This window comes from Sceloporus undulatus, chromosome 4 (genome assembly GCF_019175285.1).
Source record: "Sceloporus undulatus isolate JIND9_A2432 ecotype Alabama chromosome 4, SceUnd_v1.1, whole genome shotgun sequence".
NCBI lineage: Eukaryota > Metazoa > Chordata > Lepidosauria > Squamata > Phrynosomatidae > Sceloporus > Sceloporus undulatus.
Window position 1 is genome coordinate 66392731 of NC_056525.1, and position 25395 is coordinate 66418125.

The following is a 25395-nucleotide window of genomic DNA, read 5'->3' on the forward strand; positions in this document are numbered from 1 at the left end:
CTAAGATAGGAAGGTTAATGAGGGAGCTATTCTAATCTAGCTATATCTCTAGCATAGTTTCTTCTTCAAGACTTGCACACTATGCCATCACATTAAAGGTTTGCTTTCTCATATAAGAAAAAAAAAGTTTGTTCTGTCTGGGGAGGGAGGAATCTAGACCCATAGGTCAATATGGCAGGCATGTCTGTGTTGTGGTATGAATGCTGGTTCTACTCTGGGATGCTGCGTCAAATGCAGCATGTATCCTCTCAAATGTGCACATGGTGATCGACATGCAATATTCACTCTTTTACCTAGAGGCCACTCTATGTAGGAGCAACAAAATGTTCAAAGCAGCCCAGATTATCACTGTCTTGTTTCCCTGGCTGTCATGGGTGTTTTTCTTCCTTTTGCCTGTCTCCATTTAACCCTCCATGGGCCCAGTTGCGTCAGCTGTTGGCAGCACATAACAGATGCCTGCCAAGAATTTCTAAGAAGATCAGGTGACACCTCATGTTCCATTTCCCTTTCTGCTCACACCCCCTAACTCACACTCTGAGGCAAGGCTTCCTAGCAAGACAGTGTTGTACCAAGGAAAGAAAGCAGAACAACCTCTGTTGAATTGGGGATACTCACAAAACCACCAGAGCCAGTATATACTCCTACTATAAATAAAGGAACAGCTGGGTAAGTAGTCACTTCCTACAAGGGGTTCACTTGTATATTTATCAAGATATTCTCTTTGCTCTGGACTCTAGATGGAAATCCTTGCTTTTGTTCCAAAAGTAGTGATGGCGAACCTATGGCACGCGTGCCAGAGGTGGCACTCAGAGCCCTCTCTGTGGGCACACATGCTGTCACCCTAGCATAGAGTTTGCCAGAGTTTCTTACTAGAAAGCCAGAGGGATGTGGTACTTTGCAGTAAATAAGTGGGATCTGGGTTGCAGTTTGGGCACTCGGTCTGTAAAAGGTTCACCATCACTGGCATAGGCAGTTGGTGCTGGTATGTATCTTTTTCATTTGGAACAGAAACAGGCCACCTTGGAAAATTAAGAGAGAATGCATGGAGAGGGGTGAACAACAGAATTGGCCAGGTTAAATGCCACTTATTTGTGTTACCTTCAGTTAATGTTTGTGTTAGAGGTTGTCTAGGGCTTTCTAGAACCTTCTGTCCTGATTTCCACTCCCATGTATACGCGCTTCTGCTACACCTGTGCATTGCTACCAAGTGAGAAAGCCAAGACAATTTTTTAAAAATTTGCTCATGTAATAAATCAGATCTCTGGAAATCTGTTCTTGTAAATATGCTTAAGTGCAAAAAGTTGGTACATAATGATGGTACCCAATCTGGCCTTCAGAGGCTGCTAAACACTCAGGTAGATAACATGACAAGCCATACTGAACGCAGCATTTCCTCAAATTGTTGGGTTGGGTTTGCAACCTTGATCCTAACCTAACTGTTTCTGTGGTGTCTTTGCTATTATATGGTCAGTGAGCAGTTTATTCGATCAGAACAAACAAACTTCTATCTCCTGAGGTGTTTGTCTGTGGAAATGTCCAGCCAATCTGCTTTAAGTGCCATCTGGTAAATGCAGTGAAATAGTCACTGCATTTGAGATGAAGTACGTTTGATGATATAACAGGAGGAGCTGCTATCTGCTTGCCTAATATAAATCTGAAGTAACTGCCAACAAGTCGATGTTTATACCAGAATATTTCAGACACAGACTGTGCCTGAAGGAGCATGAGCAAGGAAATTACCTTCCTCCTTTCCACCTATGCACATCCACTGGATCCTGTGCTTTCTTGAAATAATGGCATTTTCCACATCCAGAGTAGAACTAAATTAGAAACTGCAAATTTAAAACAAGGCTGCAGTTGTTAGTAGGGTTTCTTGAAAGTTTACTCTATCAAAATCAGTAAGACCTGCTTAAGGGGAAGACATGTTTAGGACAGGGTCTTTTAGACTAACTGAAAGAAAGAAGCTGGTAGCAGGAGCCTTTGTAGACTTGAGCCTACTTCCTCAGATGCATGTCTGTGGAGTGGAGAATCCAGAGACAGACACATTCCCAAACAAAACCAGCTTATATAGGTCTGTCTCTGGATTCTCCACTCCAAATGTATTTGAGGAAGTAGGCTTAAGACTATGAAAGCTCATGCTACCAACTTCTTTTTTCAGTTAATCTCAAAGGTGCTATAAGATCCCTTTGCATATTGATCTTCCAGACTAACATAGCTAGGTCTCTGAAAGTTTAGGAGAATGGCATAGTGAAATATATCTTGATTATTCTTGCAGAACTCTTAACACGTGCAACAAAGTTTTCTCCGGGAAAGGCATTTCTGTCTCATCTTCTCTTCTGGGCATTATTAATCCTGGTGCCACCATCAAATGGAAGGATTATTAAAGGAAGTTGACAATGGGACAGGAAAAAGCCTTCTAATAGAAAGATTGGCTCCAGAATAGTTTGACACTTTTCAGTTAATTTTGGCCCATGTATTCAGGCTCTTTAAGTTATGACAAGGAGAATTAATGTGTTCATATTTCAAGAACAGATGGATTGTTGCAAAAACTTCATTCTTTCTCTAAATTAGCAAATGGGGAGCTGTGAGGTTTACCTAGATTAGCAAAGAGTGAGTGCAGAATTGGCCCAAATCCACACTGAAATGAAAAAATTGAAAGCCACGGGCTTTCATAATTTGTATGAAATTAGTTAGATAGACAGGTCCAGCAATTTCCAAATGTGATGCAGAAAAAGTAGGCATTTACAGCTATGTCCTCAAGATATTGCCATTTAGCCAAATATATCTTAGGATAAAACTTTTATGCTATTTTATTATTGTACTGAATATTTAAATGTGATATATACTGCCCAGATATCCAGTTTTGGATGAAGGTACAGTTTATACTTTTTATAAATAAATGACAGTAGGATGGCCACAGAATATTAACTAAAGGTACACAAAATGCCAGCCAATGCAGTAGCAGCAGACCCATTATCCCAAATGCCCAAGCAATCACAGCCAAGAGATACAGCATTTTAGCAGCCTATCAATCCTGGCTAACGCAGCTCCCATCCTTCGTGTCTGCAATCCTCCAGCTTTGCAAAGCAACTGTATAAATCCTTCAGCAAAACAAATGGTATCTTTGCCTCTTGTACATGAGGGATGCTGGGACCAGCTATAAACTTTATGAACATCATATTCTTTCAGGAAAGGAAATACAAGATTAAAAGGGCTCAGGGTTTGTGCACACAAGGATTTATGGCATCAGTGTTGGCGCTTGGCTCCTCACAGAGAATGAAGCTTTTCATTTGCAGCACTCTGTCACCCAGGACAGTTATTCTTTCAGATGAGAAAAGAGGAGTAAAATCTGGCTTAGAAATACACAGAGGACTAATGTGACATCTCAGACATTGCACACAAAATGTCCATATGGAAATATGTAAAGAGACTACTAAAGTCAATGACATCTTTCCCAGTATCTACTAAGTAGCTTTTGATCAGGCCAAAAGGCAATGTTGTACATAAGCCCACAGGGAGGGCTGTGTTTGTATATAATTCTCCAGCTGTAATGGGAAACCAAAGTGCACAAAGAGAAAAGCAGATTTCAATCAGTTAATTATTTCAATGATTTGGGGTCTAGATGATCAGAGAACATGTCACCAGTCTCTGAGTATTTCCCAGAAATCTGACCTTTGGTTAGTGGGGTGTACGTACAGTTTCTATGGAAGTTTCCTTTCAGAATAAGTTTTTCTCTGAACATTTGACTCCAAAGCTGAATCAATAACTAAATTTGACACTGAACACTAACAAAAATTGTTGTATACAGAGCCCTGAAGTTCGAAGGAAAATAATCAGGCTTTTGCCCCCATGTTTAATGGTCAGCAACAAGCAACTTAGGCAGATATTACTATCTTCTTGCCTGACTATTCTGAAATATTTCATTTGCAATTGTTCTGATCAGATTAACAATCTCATCACCAAAAGTGTCAGGGTCATGATTACTAAAAGAGTGTTACTGCACTGCAGAATTATAGCAGTTCTCTATTTCTTTAATTGTCATGGCTCCATCCAAGAGAATCATGAAATTTATAGTTTGGGGTGGTACTTGGCATTCTCTGCTCTACTCCCCTGAACTATCATTAGAGTCCTCTGCAGAAGAATTCTAAGTATCTCATGAAACTATACATCACATGATTATGTAATGGAGATCTGAGGCATTTAAAGTGGTATTAAACTATTATAACTATGCAGTGCAGACACACCATAAAACTAAAATTACCCAGTGGTCTGTAATGTTACAGGAGAGAAGAGTCATCACCAGTTCATTTAACTCACTGAGTTATGAGTTTTGAAAAGATGGTGCTGTTCACTTGGAGAAGAAAGCAATCATACTATTGGGGGTGGGGAGATAGCAAACAATGAAATGATAGGTAAGCTGACTTTGTGGGTTGCCACTGGTGTGGCGAATATGTGGCCATCCACATCATGGTGGAATGCATTAGTCCAAGCCCACATAGTCAATGGTTGTCATTTCAGCCCAACAACATCGAGAGGGCCACATATTTCCCAAGCCATCCCTATATTACTACTTCTTTTTGAAGCTGCCTGTGGCCTTCTGTGCAACCACTGATGTCAGCAATGGTTTTGGGAGCTCAGTAGAAACTGAATTGGCTCAAAAAAGGGACTGAGACCAGTGCAGTTGTTTTGTTATCTGAACAAATACACATAAATCAGGAGGATACAGGAAAAGAACCATTTGTGCTTTCCACCATGATGCTGGGGAGGGAATAGTTTGCATGACAAGCACATGACTCAAGGCAAGCCTAGCTCTTTTAGAAACTGAATGAACATATAGGCATGGAATGGGCAGTTTGCCCACATATTTTTCTAACCATTTTCTAACCTTCGCCCCTTGTTGAAAAACACTGAAAGCCAAAAAAGAACCACACTCCTGGAACACCTGCAGAAAGAGAAAGGCACAGAGAGAGAATTTCCCCAAAGTGGACGTGGACTTCCAATCACTTCTGGCACTGGCACTGGCACTGGCACATAGTGGGTGGTGGTTTCCATTTTCATGGGAAAGGGAATTCAGGCCAAGCTGTAGACTAAATGAGAGGGGGAGTTATCCAAGGTGCTGAACCACAGGTCCACAAAACAGGAAAGCTTCTTTAAATTTCACAGTAAAACCTGCAGTGAATTTACCATCCCGCTTATGAAGGGCCATTAGCCACCATACTATACACCGTGATGGGGAGATGTGTGAGGGAGACCACTGGAATTGCCTACCCCTAACACAGACCCATTGCCATCTACTGGAGCTGTGTCTGAATTAGAAGAGTAAATACATAAGCCGTCATGTCATTTCAACCACTGATTATTTAATCTGCAAGGAAATATTAAAGGAAAGGGCCACTTAATATTGAAGGAATGTTGGCATATTCAGTTACACAGTCTGTTTTTAATGTCTTTAGGTTCTGCCATGACAGTAGCCAACAGTAAAGAATTTTGACTAATTAAAGACTAGGGTGCAAAAAAGGACAAGACTCCAGCACTTTTCTTCTGTGATCAGAGAGGATTCCAGCTGGAGAGCTTGCCAAAAAGAAAAAAAGATTCCCCTTGCCAAATTTTCTGGTTCTACCTCACCGGGAGGAAGAGTCCCACAGGGCCCCCATCTTTGTATGTGTCTTGTCACCTATATGGTGTCCCAAATCTAAATGGTGTGGTTTTTAAAATGGCATATTTACTTGGAAATAACCCATCTAGGTTTCAGCAAGAGCTTTCTTCCAGTTGGTGTGCTTGAACTAGCAACATTGCATTCAGATCAATATGCTGTGTGTGTTGTTTAAGCATTATTTGTGCCAAGATTTGAGGCAGAAAATGATCCTAGCTGTGCTACAGCATCAGTTGCATACATTCTTGCCCTCTACTGGCTAAACTGAGCATCTTTTCTATTGCTTCAGGGATATTTGTCTATCTTCTAAATTCAGAAGTGACCACTTCATAACATTTGATGAATCTGAACTAAAGATTAGAAAAGTTACTTCTTCAGGCAACAAGCCCCAGAATTCCCATTAAGTACAATCTGGCTGTGGGGTTTCTGGAAGATGTACTCCAAAAGGCAGCCTTCGCAAATTCTGACCTGAACATATACTCACATTTATAGGAATTTATGTAGGCTGTATTTTAGAGGAAGGGACAGGCAAACTTCTGAGTATTTCTTGCCTAAGAAAACCCTATGAAGTTTATGTGGGTGCTATATGTTGACATGCGACGTGAAGGCACAAACAAACACACACACATTCTGAGGTTGTAAGAAAAGAAACAAGTAAGTACTGTATTAAACTGGTGCACTGTCAGTTTCTAGAATGCTTTATGACCTAGGCAGAGCAGCCCTATTTTACCAGCTCTCCAGATATTTTGGCCAACAGCTTCCATAAGTGCCATCTAGCATGGTCAATGATTAAGGATTAGGGAAGATGCAATCCAAAACATATGGTCCCCCACCCCCACTGTACCTTATTTATGCTTGATGGTGGAAGGGATACATACACCAATACTACACTGCTACACTAGCAGAATGATGCCCAGGAAAGCTGAGTGAGCGGCTAGTGGAGGAACCACTAGACCTACCTGCTCACTATTCCATCCTGAAGTCAAGTGAAATTAGATTATTTTAGGTGGAGGCAAAAGACCCCTATCAGCCACTCTCCAGCAACACGACAGCATGAAAACAGTTAAATCTCACTTTAACTGTTATGGTTCTGACTCATCAATTTCTGGGGTTTATAATTTGGCGAGGTGTTAGTGAGATATCTCTAATGCTGTACTTCAAGAGAGTGGAACTACAATTCCAAGGATTCCATAGGATGGAGTCACGACATTTAACAGCTCTCAAGCTGCTCTGGAGTGTCAACATACTCAAAGAAATAGCAGATGTGATAAAAACCATAGTTTTTATTGTATAGAATCTGGATGGAAGAGATCCTTGAAGGCCCATGCCTTCCATTTCAGATTCTATAAAGGTAAAGGTTTCCCCTTTGACAAGGTTGTCAGTTATTCCATACACACTGGCCACCTGTGCCTTGGACAGTGGACTAGAGGGCAGCAGGTGCAGTGTCCCTTTTGGTTCTTATTCCATGGTAGGAATACCTTTGCCAGTTTCCTGTGTGTCAGAGAGCTTGCTGGCATGCAAGAGGAGCTGCTGCTAGTCATGGAGTGAGCCTGTGTAAATCCATCTTTCCTGAAGAAACCTTTGATCGGGACATTCCACGTCCATCAACACTAGGATATTAAGTAGAAGTTTTTCCTTTTCCACATGCACTCACAGATCAGAACATGTATTGACTCTTGCAGAAGATCATCCCCCCCCAAAAAAAAACCTCACAAAAAGATCATGTCCCAACTTGTGACGTCATGACAAATGTGTTGTTGACTGACCTGGAGTGTCCTGAAGTGAGATTTCTTTCAGAAAGATATGGGGGTGGGGGAATACTTCATGAGGAAAATGTAGATGCTTCTTTTTCTAACACGATGGTGTTTAAGGGTGAGGAATGTGCCATGTGGGGTTTCCTAAGAGCATTATTAATAACCTACTTGGAAGGGAACATTCTGGTCCTGGGCTCCCTGAAGAAAAGTCAAAAAGCTCATTAGCAGCAACAGCAGCTCCCTAGTAAGCAAATTGGGGTTCTTCTCCTAAGCTGGAGTCTCCTTAGCAAGGAGAAAGTAGACTCATTTTATTCATAACCTGGTGTTAACAAGCAGTGGGGATGCCTGTTTTAGCTCCTGAGGGGAGGGAGTCACATTAACCTCATAGCATTTCTATTGAGTTGTATTTCCTTATCTTTCTGTACATCTACCACAACTTTTGAAAATTAAATTGGGCCCATATTGCAGTCCAAGCCAATACCTCTGTCCCTCAAAATGTGTAACCTTAAATGTGCATGCTCCTCTTGGCTAATATGTAGATTTCTTGGTCAGCATAATGCTATCTTTAATATTTGGGAAGTCTGAGGTTCAGTCTTTTTTCTAAGAAATGCATCTAACTGTATAGAAAGGTGGGAGGAAAAAAGTTGCTCCTTTTTTGTGACCTGCTCAGTTTATCTTTTAGATTGCAGAGAAGTTCTCAGAGGATTACTGAACAACCCAAAGGCACACATACTTTGGATCTGAGCTCATTTTCTGGTATCAAAACCCTTGAGCCAACTTCTGATTCCAGCTAGAGAGACTTAAAAGTAGGGTTGTTTCGTCAGTTGAGGCTCAACACACTACAGAGAAAGTTTCCAGTACCACGAACTGCACCATGGTGGTGCAGAATAATCTGGACCTTGGGGATACTAGGAAAGGGGTCCTGCTGGAACCATTCATCCACCAGGTTGGAGGCCACATGAGCATGATGAAGTATGATGACTACACCGTCTGCAAGCCCCTTGTCTCCCAGGAGCAATGGTTTTATGAATCTCTCCCCACAGCAATGAAACGATTCACGCCTCAGTACAAAGGTAGGCCCAAGAATCCTTCTTACATGTAATTATATGTACTGATTAAGACGTAGGCCCCATTGGACTTTGAGTGAAGATAATGTGATTGCAAACTTCGCAGTGGAAAAGGATTTGTGCTTAATGTTTGGTGCTTATAACAAATACAGGTGCTAGAAAAGTGCCATCTGTCCTCCTTTAGTTGCCAAGGCAGAAGCAAAAGACATGTGGTGGAGCAAACAGCAGCTGTGGCAATGGACTTTGCCAAGAATGTGTTTCGGGTAGAGGAGGGCTACCATTCTGTATTCCTCATGCAGAGAAATCCACTAAGGAACCATGTTCAGTCCACTGTGGAATCTGTGCTATTGTAAAATAACCAGCAACCACCCATTCTATAGTTTCATGACTAACTGTGCTACCAGAATCCTATAAAATGTACAGATGATATCTGGTGCATCTTGAATGTTTTTTGAAAATATGCAGGTCAGTTGTTTTTAGATGCCTATGAAGGGAAAGCTGAAAACCCAAGAAAGCAGTGAGAAGATAATCATAGCAATTTTTTTTTTTAGTATATGTGAATCATGAAGGGGCATGTAGCAACCTCGGAGACTCAAAATAGAGATCACAACAAAGGAAATAAGATGTTATCTATATGAAAACAAAATAATCAATAACTCATGACAGATTTCACACACCATTTTTTTCTAAATGATTATTTTGAATAGAAAACAAATCCTCCATGAAATTCTTAGAAATGGGTGCCAAAGAGAAGGAAAGGATAAAATTTACCCATTAAAGATAGCTGTTATTAAGTGCCTTCAAGCTGTTTCTGACTTATGCCAGCCCTAGGTATCACACAGTTTTCTTGGCAAGATTTGTTCAGAGAGGGTTTGTCTTTTCCTTCCTCTGAGGCTGAGAGAGTGTGACTTGGCCAAGGTTATCCAGTGGGTTTCCATGGCTTAGTGGAGATTCAAATTCTGGTCTCCAGAGTTGTAGTCCAGCACTGAAACCACTCCACACTGGCTCAGTTGAAGATATTACCCATTAAATATGTAAGGATTTTAAAGGGTGGTGTGAGAGAAAGAATAATTTGCCCAGCAATGACAAAACTTTAGTATTGGGTGATATTGCAGTGTAATAAATAAATAAATTGTAAATTGGCAGGCAACAATTCTTTTCTACAACATGGTAACATGCTGTCAGCTCACTGGAAAAGATTGTTTGGATTTTTTTTAAAAAGTAATGTTTTGGACTACAGCTCCCAGAATTCTGCCGGAAGCATAACTTTTGTCTCTGGGGAATTCTGGAATGTTTTAGTCCTCAAAAAGTAATGTTTCCAAGCTTTGTATCTCAGAATGAGATTTTATACCCAAGTGATTCTATAATTAAATTGGTACCACACCAAGTTTCATTAGGATATAAACAAAAGACCCCAATACCTGCCATGTCAACCTGCAGCCTGTGTTGTTTTTATACCAGAAGTGGTTTTAATTGAACAAGCATTTGCAAGGCAACAACTAATTTGTTCTCAGAATTGCAATCTCAAATGGTCAGAATGCAGCAATGCCACACCATCTTCACAGCTGCAGCCAAGAAAGGTGGAAGACACAGGGGAGGGCTGAAGCCTTTTTTCAGAGACAGTGCATGAGAAAATAAAAGCGTGTTTGCTATCAGTACATCTCAGGTGAGGCTAACAAGTCCTCTCCATCTAGAGGACTGATATGTTCATGCTGCAAAAACCTCATGCTACAGCCAACTGTGTTGGCATTTTTCAGTGGCTAAGAGCATGAGCTGGGGATTCCAAGGTTCGAGCAGTGTTTCTATCATTAATGCACTAGGTCAGTGGTTTTCAACCTTTGATTCTCAAATTGTTGCATACTTCAATACCCAGAATTCCTAGCCAGCATGGACAATTTCAAGGGATTCTGAGAAATGAAGTCCAAAACATCTGGAGGACTAAAGGTTGATAACCACTGCACTAGGTGACTTTAGGTAAGCCAGGAGCCCCCATCTGCAATAAGGGGGTGATGGGGTACATTTACCTTATACAGTTGTTTCAAAGACTTCTGCTGTAATATACAAGATGGAGAGATCTTCAAATAATCAAAAAGTGCCATATAAGAACTATTTATGACTAAAGCTGCTGCCACACTGCAGAATTAATGCAGTTTCACATTACTTTAACTCTCATGGCTTCATCCTATGGAATCCTGGGATTTCTAGTTTGTTGTGGCACCAGACATCTCTAACAAAGAAGACTAAATATCTGATAAAACTACAAATTGCAGAATTCTACAGCACTGTAGAATTAAAGTTAAAGCAGTGTCAAACTGCATTAACTCTGCTGTGTAGATGCAGCTTAAGCAACCTGTACAAGACGTCACTTCTATGTTTGCTAAGATCTGAAATTCAAGATCTTCAAAGTCACTTGGGGCCTGGGACAGACAGATGAAATTATAATAAGCTTTAAACAATGTAAACATATAACACTCACCTTACCCATTTCCTAGTCTCCTAGAACACTCCATTTGATAAAGCACTAGGTAACCAGATACATAACACCAGGACATCTTACCATCTCTAAGGGATCAAATCTCTAGAACTGACGTAAGGCTCCTGTCTCCCAAAGAGGTAGCAGATGCTCCATGATTATCCAGAAGGTGAATTTCACCATCTCCCAGCACACCAATAATAACACTTGTTCTAAAATTATGATCTTGAAAAGCAGGACTAACAAATTGATTAAATATATAAAAACAAAATGTCACCTGCGTCCCTTCATCAGGATTAAAAAAAATTGTGAGAAAAACAGCTGCCTTGCTATAAGACTTTTGATCCATCCCTTTGTCCTTAGCTTACTTCAATTGCTGCAAATGGAGTTCACTGTGCAAAGGTAGTTTGCACTCAATTAACTTAGCACTGGGGGGGAGGGGGGGGGGGGGAGGCAAAGTTTTGCCCTTCCCAGGAAGCTCTGGCAAAAGCAAACTTCTGCAGCCTCCCCTAGCTTGTATGTTCTTCCTCATCAATAATTTTTGCCATCTTTTTGCCATCTTTAACATACTTGCCACACATGTCCAAGTTTTCATCTGTGAAATGTTGGAGAATGTTTAGTTTTCAAAGCAGACACGTCTGAATGTCTTCAAGGTGGCATCATGTTGGCAGCACCTTAGAAAGAGAGTGAGATGCAAACAATAAAAGAAGGCTAGTAAGCTCTATGGCAGAATGTGTTGTCACAGACACCCTGTCTGGAAATAATTTCAAGTACTTTAAGTGCTTGGGATATTACATCTGGGGAAAAAAGATGTTTTTAAAAAGCTGGCAAACAATAATTTTCAATATAGGATCATGGTAGGGAAATATCAATATATATACTGTAATAAAAAGTCCTTAAAATGAATTTCTTCTAGTGAATGCTTTGCTGCCTCGGTTATCCGTCCACACACTCCAAGTATTATTTTTTCATAATATTAGTTTATATCAGTTCGGCTCCCACACTTCCTTGGCGGTTGCTAATTAATTTTCCCCCAGTGACCATACCGTGAGCAACTGCTCAGACCAAAACCATTTCCACCCCCATCTCTCTTTAAGAGAGGCAAGATAAAAACATTTCATCCCTAATCTGGCCAATTTCCATGGTAATACGAAAAATGGATGCTTGAGAGAAAAAGACAGGGAGAAACCCTGCATTTTAAGTGCCCTTTTTTTAGCTCCTTAGAGTGAACACTCCTTTTCTTCCACCAATTTTTTTATCTAGAGGATGTGCAGCATTCTCTAATCACAATCATGTTAAACCCACTAGTGCTCCCTTGGGAGCCATTCAGAAAGAAAAACCCTGACTTTATGTGCATTCTTTGCTTTGTCTCCATGCTTCTGTTAACAAAGTGGCAAATCTTCCAAATTCTCATTCTGCAAATAGTCATGCCCACCAAGAGGTTGCCTGATGTGCAAACCTCTTTGCAAATTAGAATTTGTCATTTCCCCTCAATTCTCTTGATTATTTTAAAAAAATAGTTCCAGGATATTCCTGTCCTGCTGTTTGTGTATTAATATTCCACAAGAGCAAAAACAAAAAGTGCAGAGGTTTTTTTTTTTTTAAATATAAGACTGGGGGACACCCCACTGCACTGCTTGGAAAAGCAGGCTGAAACACTTACCAAATCTTCTAACAGATACATTCCCACCTACCCCTTGAAACAACAGATTGGAGTGCTTTTATGGACCTCCACAGAATAAGTAAAGTTCCTGATGGCCTAAATGGAGGCTTTAAAAAATAAACTGCTGGAGTTATTTTCCTGACTGAAGAGAAGGGACAGGGTCTGAGAATGAACATAAGCGACATGGTGAAGTGTGGGTCACATCCAAACCATAACCTAGACATCCCCCATGCCTGGGTGGGAAGATACATTGGACATCTCTGAAATGGCAAGCTTACAGGGTACAATTTTCCTGACATTTTTTGCTCTATACTATAAAGAACACTTGTTATTGTTATGTGCCTTCAAGTCATTACTGACCTAAGCTGAACCTATCACAGGGTTTTCTTGGCAAAATTTAGCCAGAGAAGGTTTGCCATTCAGATGCTGAAAGAGAGTGACTTGCCCAAGGTCACCCAGTGGGTTGCTATGGCTGAACACAGATTCAAACCTTGTTCTCCATAATCCAATGCTCAAACCACTACACCGTGGTCTTCTCATAAGAAACATTGCTGGAAATTTAAATACTCTTTAAAGTGGTGATGGTTTCTCCATGATCTGGAACCGAAGATAATGGGTCTAATCTAGAAAGAAATGCAGCCCACATCAACAGTTCCACTGAAATAGTGGTGGGCAACACACAGCCCAGAATGTCATAGGACATGCCTTTTTTAAAAAGGGAAAAAGAAAAAAAGCTGGTGTTATGCCAGACAGAAAACAGGGGAAGCCCCCTGTACCTTTAAATGGCTGTGTAGAACAGGGAATTTCACAGGTATTGCTTATCACACAGCCAGTTGACAAGCAACACTTGCTGAAATTCCCTCTTCTCTACAACCATTAAAGGTAAAGCAGTCCGCTCCAGTTCTCACTCTGGCAAATCTAGCATTGCAGACATATCCTTAGAAAGAAACAAAACACTTTCACTGAAGGAGAAAGGGTCAGTTGAAAGTCAAAAGGAAAATCTGAACACTCCCTGGCATAGCTGGATCTTGGCTTTACTTTTACATATCCTGAGGCTTTGCAGTGGCATAGGGACCATTAGATAACGATGCCGTTTTGTAAAACTTTGCTTGACTGTCATCATTTACATCTAGTAGCCGTTAGTATCATTTCTGGAGTTTGTTTATAGAGCAGATAGCTCTTTTTATGCATTCCCAACGCAAGTTAGATGACCTTCGGTCAAACTTTTTTTGCTTTTTCTAGGAACAGCTCTACTCTCTAGGCACTCTGTCTAGTTTAGAATGCACTATGATTACAGACTGTGTTTATTTTCAAGCCAGGTTCTGCTCAGATTTATATTGCATATGGCAGTAAATAAATGTGGTTATTAATTTAAAAATATACACACAAGAGCAGAGCTAGGAGGCTACACAGAAAAACACATGCTTCTGACATGCTGATACCTTCTGCAAATATTCTCTGTCTTCCTAATGTGTAGTGTACATAACCCAACAGAATTGGCAGGGGTGCTAAAATGGAGGCAAAAGCAAACATTTAATGTTGGTGGACTGCTGATCCCAGCATTTCTCACCGTTAGCTATGCCATCTAGGGCCGCTTTGAGCTGCAACTATGTATATAATTCCCACCCCCTGATTTACCTGGAACAATGATTGCCCAATTCATAATAAATCTCAATTCAAATGCCAAAATCCCAATTCATAACAAAGCAAGAACAGTGTGCTGCAACCATATTGCATATATTGAAAGATTCTTTGACTGTTGTGTTGTACCTACCATTTGATTAAGGTTCCATGCAACTGGTTGTTCATGCTGCAGCAGACTAACATGGCCTTCCCTCTGGATTATGAGACAAGTGTACATAGGTTAGCTTTTTGAAGGGGGGGGGGGCAACTTCCAGAATCCATCAACTAACATGAATTCGGGGAGTTGTCCAAAAAAGTAATTTTTCCAATTATTATAAAGCACAATTAATCCATGCTACAGCTTTTATTTTTTACTGCAGAAAACTCAACCAATCTTTTCAGTTGAAAGAGGTGTCAAATGTGTGGTTGGACTATATGATATTTCAAATCACTTACAGTACTTATTTTTAATTCTGTTCTTCATGTTTTTCAGTTGTGTTTAAAGCTTACTTGCTTTAGGTAAAGTATGTGTTATTCTATCCTGCAGTTCAGTGTTGATTCTCTCCCACATGCTGGGTAAATCACAAAAATAGACTGATTGATTCATGAGCCAAAATTGTATCCATTCCCCTCTCGAGACTGAGAATTTTCAGGTTCTGAGAGCATGTTGATTCAGCATGCCTGGCATTCAGAAGCCTGTGTGTGTGTGTGTGTGTGTGTAAGTCAAGAGGATCCCTCTTCTGAGCTCAGATTGTGCAGACTTGTAAGATTAGATCTAATAGTGAAAAGGTTGGATCATTACAGCAAAAGCTTGCAGAACCTTTTTTTAAAGGTACAGTGGACCCTTGTTATACACTGGGGTTTGGTTCCAAGGTCCCCCATGTATAACAAAATTCATGGATGCTCAAGTCCCATTAAATATAATGACATAGCAAAATGGTGTCCCTTATAAAAAATGGAAAATCAAGGTTTGATATTTGAACATTATACTTTTTTTGAACATTTTTAAACCATGGATGCTTGAATCCGTGCATAAAAAATCCATGTATAGGAAGGGCCAACTACTTCTGTCATTACTTTTGATTTAAAGCCATAGTACAGAAGCCAGCTGTGGAGGAAGCAAGCATAGACACAGCCTTGTATTTGTACTGGTCTTAAGTTTTGAGCAGCTGAAAAAAGGAACATGGTCCAAGTTTCTTAGTACTAATGACTAGGAAGTGACAGGCTTATGACCTCTGACTCAGTCCAGGAAAATCAAATGTGAAATACATGCAAACTAGCTAAGTACAGTCAACTTTAAAAAAAAAAAACCTCCTATAACAGATTTTTTAAAAAATTAAAAATATAAGATTTAAAGTGCACAGATAAAAAAACCTCCAAGGATTGATGAGGGGTGTCTGTGTATTATATTATATTTGGAAATGATAAAAAATAAAAAAAATGAGTTTTTTCAACTACTCATCAAGTATAGATAAAACAAAGTGTGTTGGTTGCTTGTCACTAAGATTTTAAAACAGAGAAGAAAAAGTTTCACATCCTATCTTCTGTAGGTGATGGAAAGAGTTAGTGTGTAAAACTGGGGGGAGGAACCTCTAGTTCCTGGACTTCAACTCACATCAGCACTACCCAACATCAGCAGCAGTAAGGGCTTTTGGGAAAACATAGGGCCAGCGGCTCCTCACTGCAGTTTTAAAGCAACCTTCTCCAGTGACAATTGCCCTTAAGGATGACAAGTTTCTAAGTCACCCTTACTCTTCTGCTTTTCTAGCTGGCTTCTTTTACATATCCCAGTAAGTGATAAAGTGAATCCTCATGCTGTGATGCACTGCAGCCATCCAGAACAGTGACAGCTGGCAACCTTACTTTGTCCTGAGTTCCCACCAGAAGACTTGGAACAGTTCAGACACTGAGGAGAGTTTTTCACATGGCCTAGAGAGGGTTCCTGACTAATCCTCAAAGGGCAGAGCTATGCAAAAGACTCTTGACTGGCCCTGCTGTAAAGCAGTTAAGGCAGTGATTGAAAATGCAATGCTCACCAAGCAGAGTGTCTGGGATGTCCTTAGGAAGGGATGCCACTGTCATTAGCTTGTCATCAAAAGGTCAAAACTACTTGATCCATAAGGCATGTCCAAAAGTAACCTGTCATCTGAGACTCTTGGGGCTGCAACTGTGATTACATAGGCTTTATTGGGAACAGCATAAATATGTAAAAGGTTGTCTGGCACTTCAGCCATGTGAGTCCCATTAAGTCACCAGAGCTGAAATTTAGAGGGGTTTGATCTACTGGCCTGTAGGTTGTGTTCTTTTGGACTGTAGCAATGGTGGTGAAGGAGGATGAGGATGAAAAATAGTAGTATATCTAGCCTTTCCTTCTATGGCTCTCCCCCTCCTGCCTGTTTTTTTTTCTCACTGTACATACTAGGAGAAAGTGGCTAGTCCAAGATCACCAAAAGTGTTTCATGAGTCAATGGGGTTTGATCTGAACCTCAAAAGTCTCAATGCAGTACTCAAACTTTAACCTTATTTGGATCATGGACCTCCATACAAATCTGATGAAAAGTATGGAACCCTCCCTAGACAAATGCACCTAAGCATAATTTCCAAAGTAACCAGCAATCCATGGATTGGAACATATGTGGTTTGCCACATCCCATATTATTCAATGGTGGAACGTGAACACAGATGTACAGATGCAGATGTGCACATGCACTGATAATGTAGATGTGCATGTTACCCATTGAATAATATGGGTTGTAAACATTCACAGTTTTTTCCCATAGGTGGATGTGAGGTGGAACCGGAACTGCACAACCACAGATCGGACGGGTCCACTGTAAAAGGGAGGGATAATAATAATAATAATAATAATAATAATAATAATAATAATAATAAATATTTATACCACAGTGGCTCTCTGAGGTGCCCTGTTACAACCCAGACATTCAGCTTATGCCGTTATACATTAAGTTGAAATAAGAGATGACAGGGCAACTTTTGTTTTTTCCACTCCCATTCACTTTCTGTCCCACTTCTGTCTGTTACTCTAAAGCAGGGTGATCAAAAGAAGTTGGGGAGAAACAGGTGGAGAAGCTGTAGCCATTTTGTCTCCCCTACTTAGGAGATGTAAAATTTTATACTCACCAAACATTTTTTAATACCCAGTGGTGGTAGGGAGAGCTCTTTGAAGGTTTTTGGATTTTGCGTGCAAAGAGCAGTTCCTTACACACTCAACTGGTGGCATTTCACATGTGATAGAGGTTCTGTTGAGCCACCACACATTTTTCTCTGCTTGTAAGTCTTGCACATAAAAATAAATAAAATATTGATGCTGGTTTTTTTTTTAAAGGACAAAAAAACCACGTGCACCACTTTCGATAAATACAAGCACACTACCAATATGCAATCTACAAGGACGAATCTTTAAATATGCAGACTCTAACTTCAAAATTAGTATGTATATTTTTATTTGGTTTACACATATAATGACTACCACTGCCTGTCCAGAATAACAGGTGCAAAAAAAATTAGCTTGGACCTGCTTCACTAAGAAATAATGAAGTCCCAGGCATAAAAACACTACTCTGCCAGTGAACTGCTCTGTGCCTTTGGGAATTAGGAGAGAGGAAGGGTAAACCCCCAGATAAACAGATGAACAATAACTGTGGGCTATTCTGGTCTGGTATCATCACATTTGTTCTTGTTTGGAAGATCCTCTTCTAAATATTCCAATAACAAGATTGACTTTCCGAGCAACCACCCTCCCCTCTCCAATTATGTTTTCCACTGTGTTTTATTTTAGAGCAATACATATTGCCACATAAGTGATATCTGAGCAATGTGGGAAAGAGCTTGTTCTATTTTAGAACAAGGAAAGCAGCCGATCTGATACACAAATGAAAATCTAAAGGGCAGATAATAAGACTACTTATCATGTTTTCAGTCCCACGTATAGATAAGAAAAATTAAGCTTTAAGGAGTCTCTCTGGGTACCTGATTTTTATTTTATCTGATTGTCTCTATGTTTTCTTAATTTTCCTTCATACATATTACTGAGAAAAACTATAGCAGTTGCAGGCTTTTCAATTATCTAACAGTGAAGCAGAGCTTAGAAAAGTTGATTTGGGGGCTGCACATCTCAGAATCGCTCCACCCCATCAGTATGTCAGTAGCATGTATTTTGTTTTACAGAATATAGTACCCTATCTGAAGGGTATTCCAGTTCAAGTTAGGTTTAAAGATGTTTTTAAAAAATCATAAGGGGAGAAGCAGGGTTCTTGAAATCACCTACAAACAGAAACTACTTGGTCACATTCTTTCCTGCTATGGGGAAATACTGTGTATTTTTTATCAACAGGGTTGTCATGAGTTGGGGTTACCCTAAAAGCAGTTAACAACAAAGTAAGCAGAGATATAAGAAAAAGGCATTTCACAGAGGCCAATGCTGTTTTCCAAACAATGAAAGGGCACAAATCCATCTTCTCAAAGCACAACTACATTTGCACACGGACAGTAGTGAGCCTAAAATCAGTATGTGGATAGGGGAGAACAGGTCAACAGACATCATTTCCTCTGGCCCATGTGTTCCTATTTCCAGGTATGTTGTATTCACTGGCCTACAGTCACTCCATATAATAAGTACCATACAAAAATTTGCCCTGAAAAATGAATGTTGAAATCATGGTTCTCATTCAACAAATACTATCACATTTGGTAATCTTGGCAAAAGCATTATTTTCTGTTGATCACTTCATAATCTATGAATTCACTAGTCTAAATTTTGAGGAGGCAATGTATTTGAGAAGGATGTTTTAAAACATTTTTTCTTAGCATTTCAGTCACATGCTGTATGCCAAAGTCCTAAGAAACCAGACACTTAATTTGGGGCATAACCAAATATGGATAATGATTTCAGACATTATATATAGTGAACTAAAGGAATCGTGTACTGAAATTACAAGCAGTTCTGAAATAACCAAATATTTCCTCAAGTTCTCAGTGGAACTAATTGGAACTATGAATATCTATGCTCTCTTTTCCTTCCTTCTCCCTTCTGCTCAAATGTATTGTATGCAGAAAAACTGAATGCTTAGAGTCAGTTGCTCTTATGTTTATACAATTCTTTCTCTCCTTTAAAGGTATTATTTCTGTACATCTCAAGAAGGATGGCATGGGCAATCTGAGCCTCATAGCCTGCCCCCAAACAGACAGACGCAGTTCCTTGGATAATGCCTCAAAGGAATGTTCAATGACAATATGGCAGAAACTCAACCAAGCAAACACCAGTAATGGTGACCACACATTTGTCAAGTGGAATCATGACCACCTCACAAGCACCATCAAAGATAGGTATGCAATATGCACCTTAACCACACTTGGACTGAACCTGTAAATTTTTCATATTTGCAATGACAGCTATAGGAGAAAGAGTTCCAAGTAGAAGTAGGAGCTGCATGTGGCAACACTGTATCCTAACAGATGAAAAGGCGTTGAAAATAATTTGTAGTTCATTCTGTTTTCATACTAAACTGTTCTAATGCTAACCAAAAGTTTATATACTTCCTTGATGGTGATGGACAGAGAGATGGTCATCTTTTGTCCATCACAACACTTATTTTAAGTTAACTTTATAAAAAGAACAATGACACAAAACAAATTACTAGCCTGCACCTATATTAGTCATTTGAGGCATATCAATGGCCTCAAAGAAAGCTATAAAAAAGTAAGCAAGAAAGAAAAAATAGGTAAAAACTGGGATTTCATTTTTTGATTTACCTGGAATTGAATTCAATGGGGTTTATGTCTGAGTTGCCATTACAGGATTGCTCTGTTATGACTGCTGCCGTCCAAAGCACAATAGAGAATAGGTGGCATTGAACTCAGAAGAACTTACTTCTGAATAAACATGTACATAGCATTGGGCTGTAGGTGCCTTTGATATCACTGGGACTTAGATTCGGGGCACTTGCTAATTTTTTACGAAGAAGACTAAATATGTATTTTTAATTTTTTTTTCCATTTTGCTTAGCTGTCAGGAGGAGGCAATACTGCAGACTGACCTTCAGTATCAGAAAGATGTATCGTCACTTATGGAGGATGCCAATGGGAACCAGGCAGAAAAGAACAGCTACAACCCCTGGGCACTGCACTGCCACAAACAGCATCTAAACCGCATGTCTTCCAAGTATAATGAGAACAAACCACATCGTATCTTTTTCTTGGTGGTTCTTGTTACTGTTGACTGATTGTATACAATCCCAAGGTTGCAATGTAGAATTCCCAATATCCCATTCAGTTTTACTAATAGACAGACACTACAGCCTACATATATCATGTATAATTTACACTTATGGACTCCAGTAGTCCTGGGGGAGAAACATATTGAGCAAAGATAACTATGACTAATGATCTGAGCAGACATGATTCTCCACAAAATCTGGAAAATATATTTTAAAAATCTAGAAAATGATATTTAAAACTGCAAGTGCAGATTTAACAATTTCCAAAAAGACAGCCATTTTAGAATATGACACAAGATACTTTATTTATTTAGATATGCATAAATGCATACCTAAGTGGTGTCATACAACAGAGGTTCTATTTTGCTAAAATCTACAAATAACAAAATTTACATCTCCTAGATTTGGGGTTTCTCTGCCATACCTCTGTTTCCACGGATTCTATATCTCTGTTTTTTTATTGGCCAAGAAATGAATTGAGAAAAACCTGTTCACAGATCCATGATTCTCCTAGCTCCTGATGTGTATCTCAAAGCTTTATCATATAAGGCTATTCGTCTTTTTGGATTGACTGGTAACCTCTAAAACTGAAAAGCTTCTACTGATCTTTAGCGGAATTCAAAACTTTGAACAGACAGCTCTGAGGTAGTGGGCTTTCATCAGAATGTTAGGTTGAGAAAGAAACAAGAAATCAATCACAGATGCTCGTGAAGGTAATCACGATGTTTTATTACTGTTAAATCTAGGTGTTTTTAAAATGCTTTCCTTAACTCATATGCCCAGAATTTCTATTGCTTGAAAATGTGGTATCCAAATATAAATGCCCATGCATTCTGGACTTAAAAATGGGAACCAGGCAGCATGGTGATGATGCATCAGAAGAGAAAAAAGCACGCCACATAAAGAAATGTGAACAGAGTACATCAGCATCCCTTGGAGTCCGTATTTGTGGCATGCAGGTAAGAGTTCATTTTGGTGTTCTGTACTGCCAAAAAAAATGAAAAGCATATAATATTATCATCAGGGAACACATTTTTCCATAGCATGAAAAATATGGGTTGAAATGAAACTATCATAGAATCATAGAGTTGGAAGAGACCGCAAGGGCCATCCAGTCCAACCCCCTGCCACTGAAAACCTAATACTAGTAAAAGGGGTAAAAGACAACATTGTTGATTTTATATCCAAAGGGCTATGCTTTAGGCTGGTCCTAGACATTAAAAAGGAAGAAAGAACATTAGGCAGTTGTCTAATGTAGAAAGGTAGGGGAGGAAACTTTTGGTCGTAAATATTAACACTTTTTAGAATCAAATTCCTACTTCTTTTACGCAGAAACAGAGTATAATCCTCATAGTCTTGAAAATCAGTTGCAAAGATCTCCACAGAGAAGCCATATTAGTCTGTCATAGCAAACCAATAAAGTATCTTGAGGTATCTTAAAGCTATTTAGCATAAGCATTAGTGGAATAGAGCTCCCTTTGTCAGATGGAAGAAATTCAGTAATTTAAATGGATCTGAATTATCTGTATACCCCCAAGAAAGGCTACCACATAGTCCCTTGATAGTTGCTAGCTGGTAGTACAGATTTTATAAAGCAAGCATATTGTGGTCTACAAATTTTCCTTGATGTATTAATTAACTACGTTGATTAATAGCTTTAAATATTGGGGACATTTTTCATTATATTTTTCTAAAAGCAGATACATTTATCAACTAAAATGAGTGAACAGATTGATTGCTCTGCAAAATATAGCATCAAAGTAGTGCGGGGGGAGCTTTCAGAATACACAAATATAGCACTATGTTTAACCGGCACAGTTCCATCCTATGAAATCCTGAGATTTGCAGTTTATGGTGAGGCATTTACAATTGTTAGCCAGAGAGCTGTAGAGACTCACCAGACCATAAACCCCAGGATAACTTATGATGCAGCCATGACAGTTAAAATAGATTCATACCACTTTCCAGTAATCAGGTACCATGAAATAGCCCCTATGTCAGGGGTAGGCAACCTGCAGCCCGCGGGCCGGATGCAGCCCGGCGAGGCCTTGGGACCGGCCCCAGCCCGGTCCTGCTGCCAATTGCCGCCGGGGCCTTTGGCGTCTCGCGCGAGGGGCATGGTGGAGCAATTGTCTATAGAAGCCTCAGAAACATGCATTTATCTTAACATTTTTTAAAAACTCAGCAAATTTTTTCGCGTGTCCTCCATTTTTATTTAAAAAGTGCCCTCCATTTGAAAATTTTGTCCTACATTTGTCCTGGTTATTTATTTGTTTATTTATTTTTAAATTATTTAATTATTTATTTTTGGCTTCGGCCCCCCCAGTTATCTGAGGGACAGCAACCTGGCCCCCGGCTCAAAAGGGTTGCCTACCCCTGCCCTATGTCTCCATAATTTCTGGATCTCCATGTAGTGATAGATAAGAACCCATTTTGAAATCTTGGAAAACTGGCTTGGAGAGTCACTTTTGGTCAGAGAAAGCAATACTAAGACGGATCACTGGTCCCACTATGGATTAAATTGTTTGATACTTTCAAACCATATACCCAGTGGTTTGTTTTCGTTACAAGTCCTGTAACAGTTGCTCCAACTCACAAGTGAATATGCAACCTGATGTAAATGAAGCAGGTCACTATGTGCCTGATCTACTTAGAGTGCCATACCTACAGTCATTCTGTACTTTGGACGTCCCTGGTATTTGGCAGCAATCTTTGTGGCTGACATTACCCTCTGGCTTTGAACAGTTATGGTAGTAACAAGGTGGCTGACTATCAGTATTTCCACTGTTGTGCCACTGTTACAGTTTGACGTGAATGTAAAAAAAGAAGAGTGTTATATGACTGCAAGTCTCTCAGCAACTAGTATTGAAGGGAAGATGAAGTAATAGAGTTAGGGTGATGTATTGGACAGAGTGCCAAAAATGGACAAGGAAGATGCAGTTTTAAGTCCTCACTCATCTATGAAGATCATTGGGTAACCTTAATAACTATGTCTGTGTAAATTACTTCACAGTATTCCCATAATAATAAAGTGATAGTACACTCCTCTGAAAATATTGGAAGGACACTATGAAAATGCAGTAAATAAATAGTCAGCGTAACAAATGGTATAATATCTTGCTCCAGCCCAACTTACTTGTAATTTCTCTGTATTTCGATTCTCATCTCTGCAAAGAACATTATCATTCTCCTCTACCTTGCAGGTCTAAGTATAAACACATTAAGTTTATGACATACTCAGAAACTATACCATTGAGGCTTTCAGAAGAACTTTTATAAGTTATCTTACCAAATTACAGCCTGCAAGACAGATGGCTAATGTAGATTATTGTTCTCTTTTGCTCAAGGTTTACCAGGCAGACACGGACCAGTATCTCTGCAAAGATAAATACTATGGACGGAAACTCTCACCTGAGGGCTTCAGGCAGGCCATCTACCAGTTCCTTCACAATGGGAATAATTTTAGAACAGACCTTGTGGAACCTATTTTGTCTCAGCTGAAGGCTTTGCTATCGGTCATTAAAAAACAGAGCACTTACAGGTTCTACTCCAGCTCACTTCTCATAAACTATGAGGGACTGGAAAAGGCTATTTCTCTGGACAATCACTCACAGGATCACTGTCAGCATACTAGCTGTCCCATTTCACAGGGAAACAGCTATCCTAATGTTGATGTCTATATGATAGACTTTGCTCATACAACATACAAAGGCTCACGGTATAATCAGACTGTCTATGATGGCCCAGATCATGGCTACATTTTTGGTTTAGAAAATCTAATAAAAATTTTTCAGAGTATCCCTGTTGGAGAATGACAACCACTGAACTGACAAGAGACTCTATGACCGTGAAAAGCAGAACATGTACATTGGGCCGCTTCCAGCAACAACATCACCATGCAGTGCTTTAAAAATAATAAAGCAGGCACTGTGCTAGATAAAAAGCTCAGATGATGCTACATGCTATTGTGGAATTGCTAGAATCCATCGTGACTGTGATCTGTCGGAATACTATTTTCCTCTCTTGTTTTAATGTTGGACATTCATATGATCTGTGGGATAGAAGAAAATGTTACTTGAAAGGAATTTTAACAGTTGTTGAGCACAATTCAGACTTGCAAGGCCAACCAAGGCCAACCAAATACTGATGAAAAATAACTATGTAGACAGGTCGGTGGGTTCTTAAAAATCTGCAAGTTTACATTTTCACTCACTCAAGTTTGATGGGCCAAAGACTTCCAAATGCATAGTTGGATCACAATTGCCTCTTAACATATTCAGATGTCAAACACTGGTACTTTAAAAACTAACTGTATATTAATTCCTTGATTTTTTGTGTTCCACACCAGTCCATGTGGCAATGTATGTTCCAAGGAATGTATATGTCAACCAAAAGGTGGGGACAGAAACCCAAACCAGCAGCAGCCAGGTTCCATGGCACCTCCTAGAATAAAGAAGACCTTTGATGTAAAGATCTAGAAAAGGACTTGTTACAAAGAGGGTGCAAAATCTGAAATAGCAATCATGAAGGGACTTACACCATGACATTTTATGTTGGAGAAACTTTGTCTGAGGAATTAAACAGAGGTTAAAGGCATGGGTGCACAGATCATCAGGATAAGGGCCCAAGTGTCATCTAGACAATTCATTTCATTTCTGTGCATGGATATTTGTGTGTGAGTGGAGAAATATTACAAATACTTGACAAAATGTTTACAGGATTTGTGGACAGCTGTAAATATGGAGCTACCAAATAGAATAAGTTCCTTCATATGTTGCACTGGAAAGCTATTAGAATGTTTTTAGATACTGCATAGACTAGAGATATAAAGCCCAACAACAAAATGGGAACGTCAAACTGTAAATAAATTGTACAGGCTTTGTAACATGGCGTTGGTGTCTGTGTTTCTTCTGTGCTGCTGCTTAA

General features: G+C 39.6%; 1 protein-coding gene across 2 annotated transcripts; it reads left to right on the forward strand.

Moving 5' to 3' along the window:
* The first annotated feature begins 527 nt into the window (after nucleotides 1–527).
* On the forward strand, nucleotides 528–25356 carry IP6K3 (inositol hexakisphosphate kinase 3). 2 transcript variants are annotated; one of them, XM_042465246.1, is made up of 6 exons: nucleotides 528–666; nucleotides 8090–8480; nucleotides 19369–19579; nucleotides 20259–20437; nucleotides 21253–21428; nucleotides 23817–25356. In XM_042465246.1, the coding sequence occupies exons 2-6, from the start codon at nucleotides 8282–8284 to the stop codon at nucleotides 24282–24284; spliced, it is 1233 nt and encodes a 410-aa protein (XP_042321180.1). In that variant the 5' UTR covers nucleotides 528–666; nucleotides 8090–8281; the 3' UTR covers nucleotides 24285–25356. The 2 variants fall into 2 exon arrangements, with proteins under 2 accessions (XP_042321180.1, XP_042321181.1); XM_042465247.1 differs by lacking the exon at nucleotides 8090–8480 and having other exon boundaries at nucleotides 536–666.
* Nucleotides 25357–25395: the final 39 nt, after the last annotated feature.

Excerpts from the sequence above, each read along its gene's own strand:
- IP6K3 (XM_042465246.1), top strand. The coding sequence starts at position 8,282 with ATGGTGGTGCAGAATAATCTGGACCTTGGGGATACTAGGAAAGGGGTC. Across the intron at positions 8,481-19,368 it reads ATTCACGCCTCAGTACAAAG|GTATTATTTCTGTACATCTC; the intron begins GTAGGCCCAAGA and ends TCTCCTTTAAAG. Across the intron at positions 21,429-23,816 it reads TCCGTATTTGTGGCATGCAG|GTTTACCAGGCAGACACGGA; the intron begins GTAAGAGTTCAT and ends CTTTTGCTCAAG.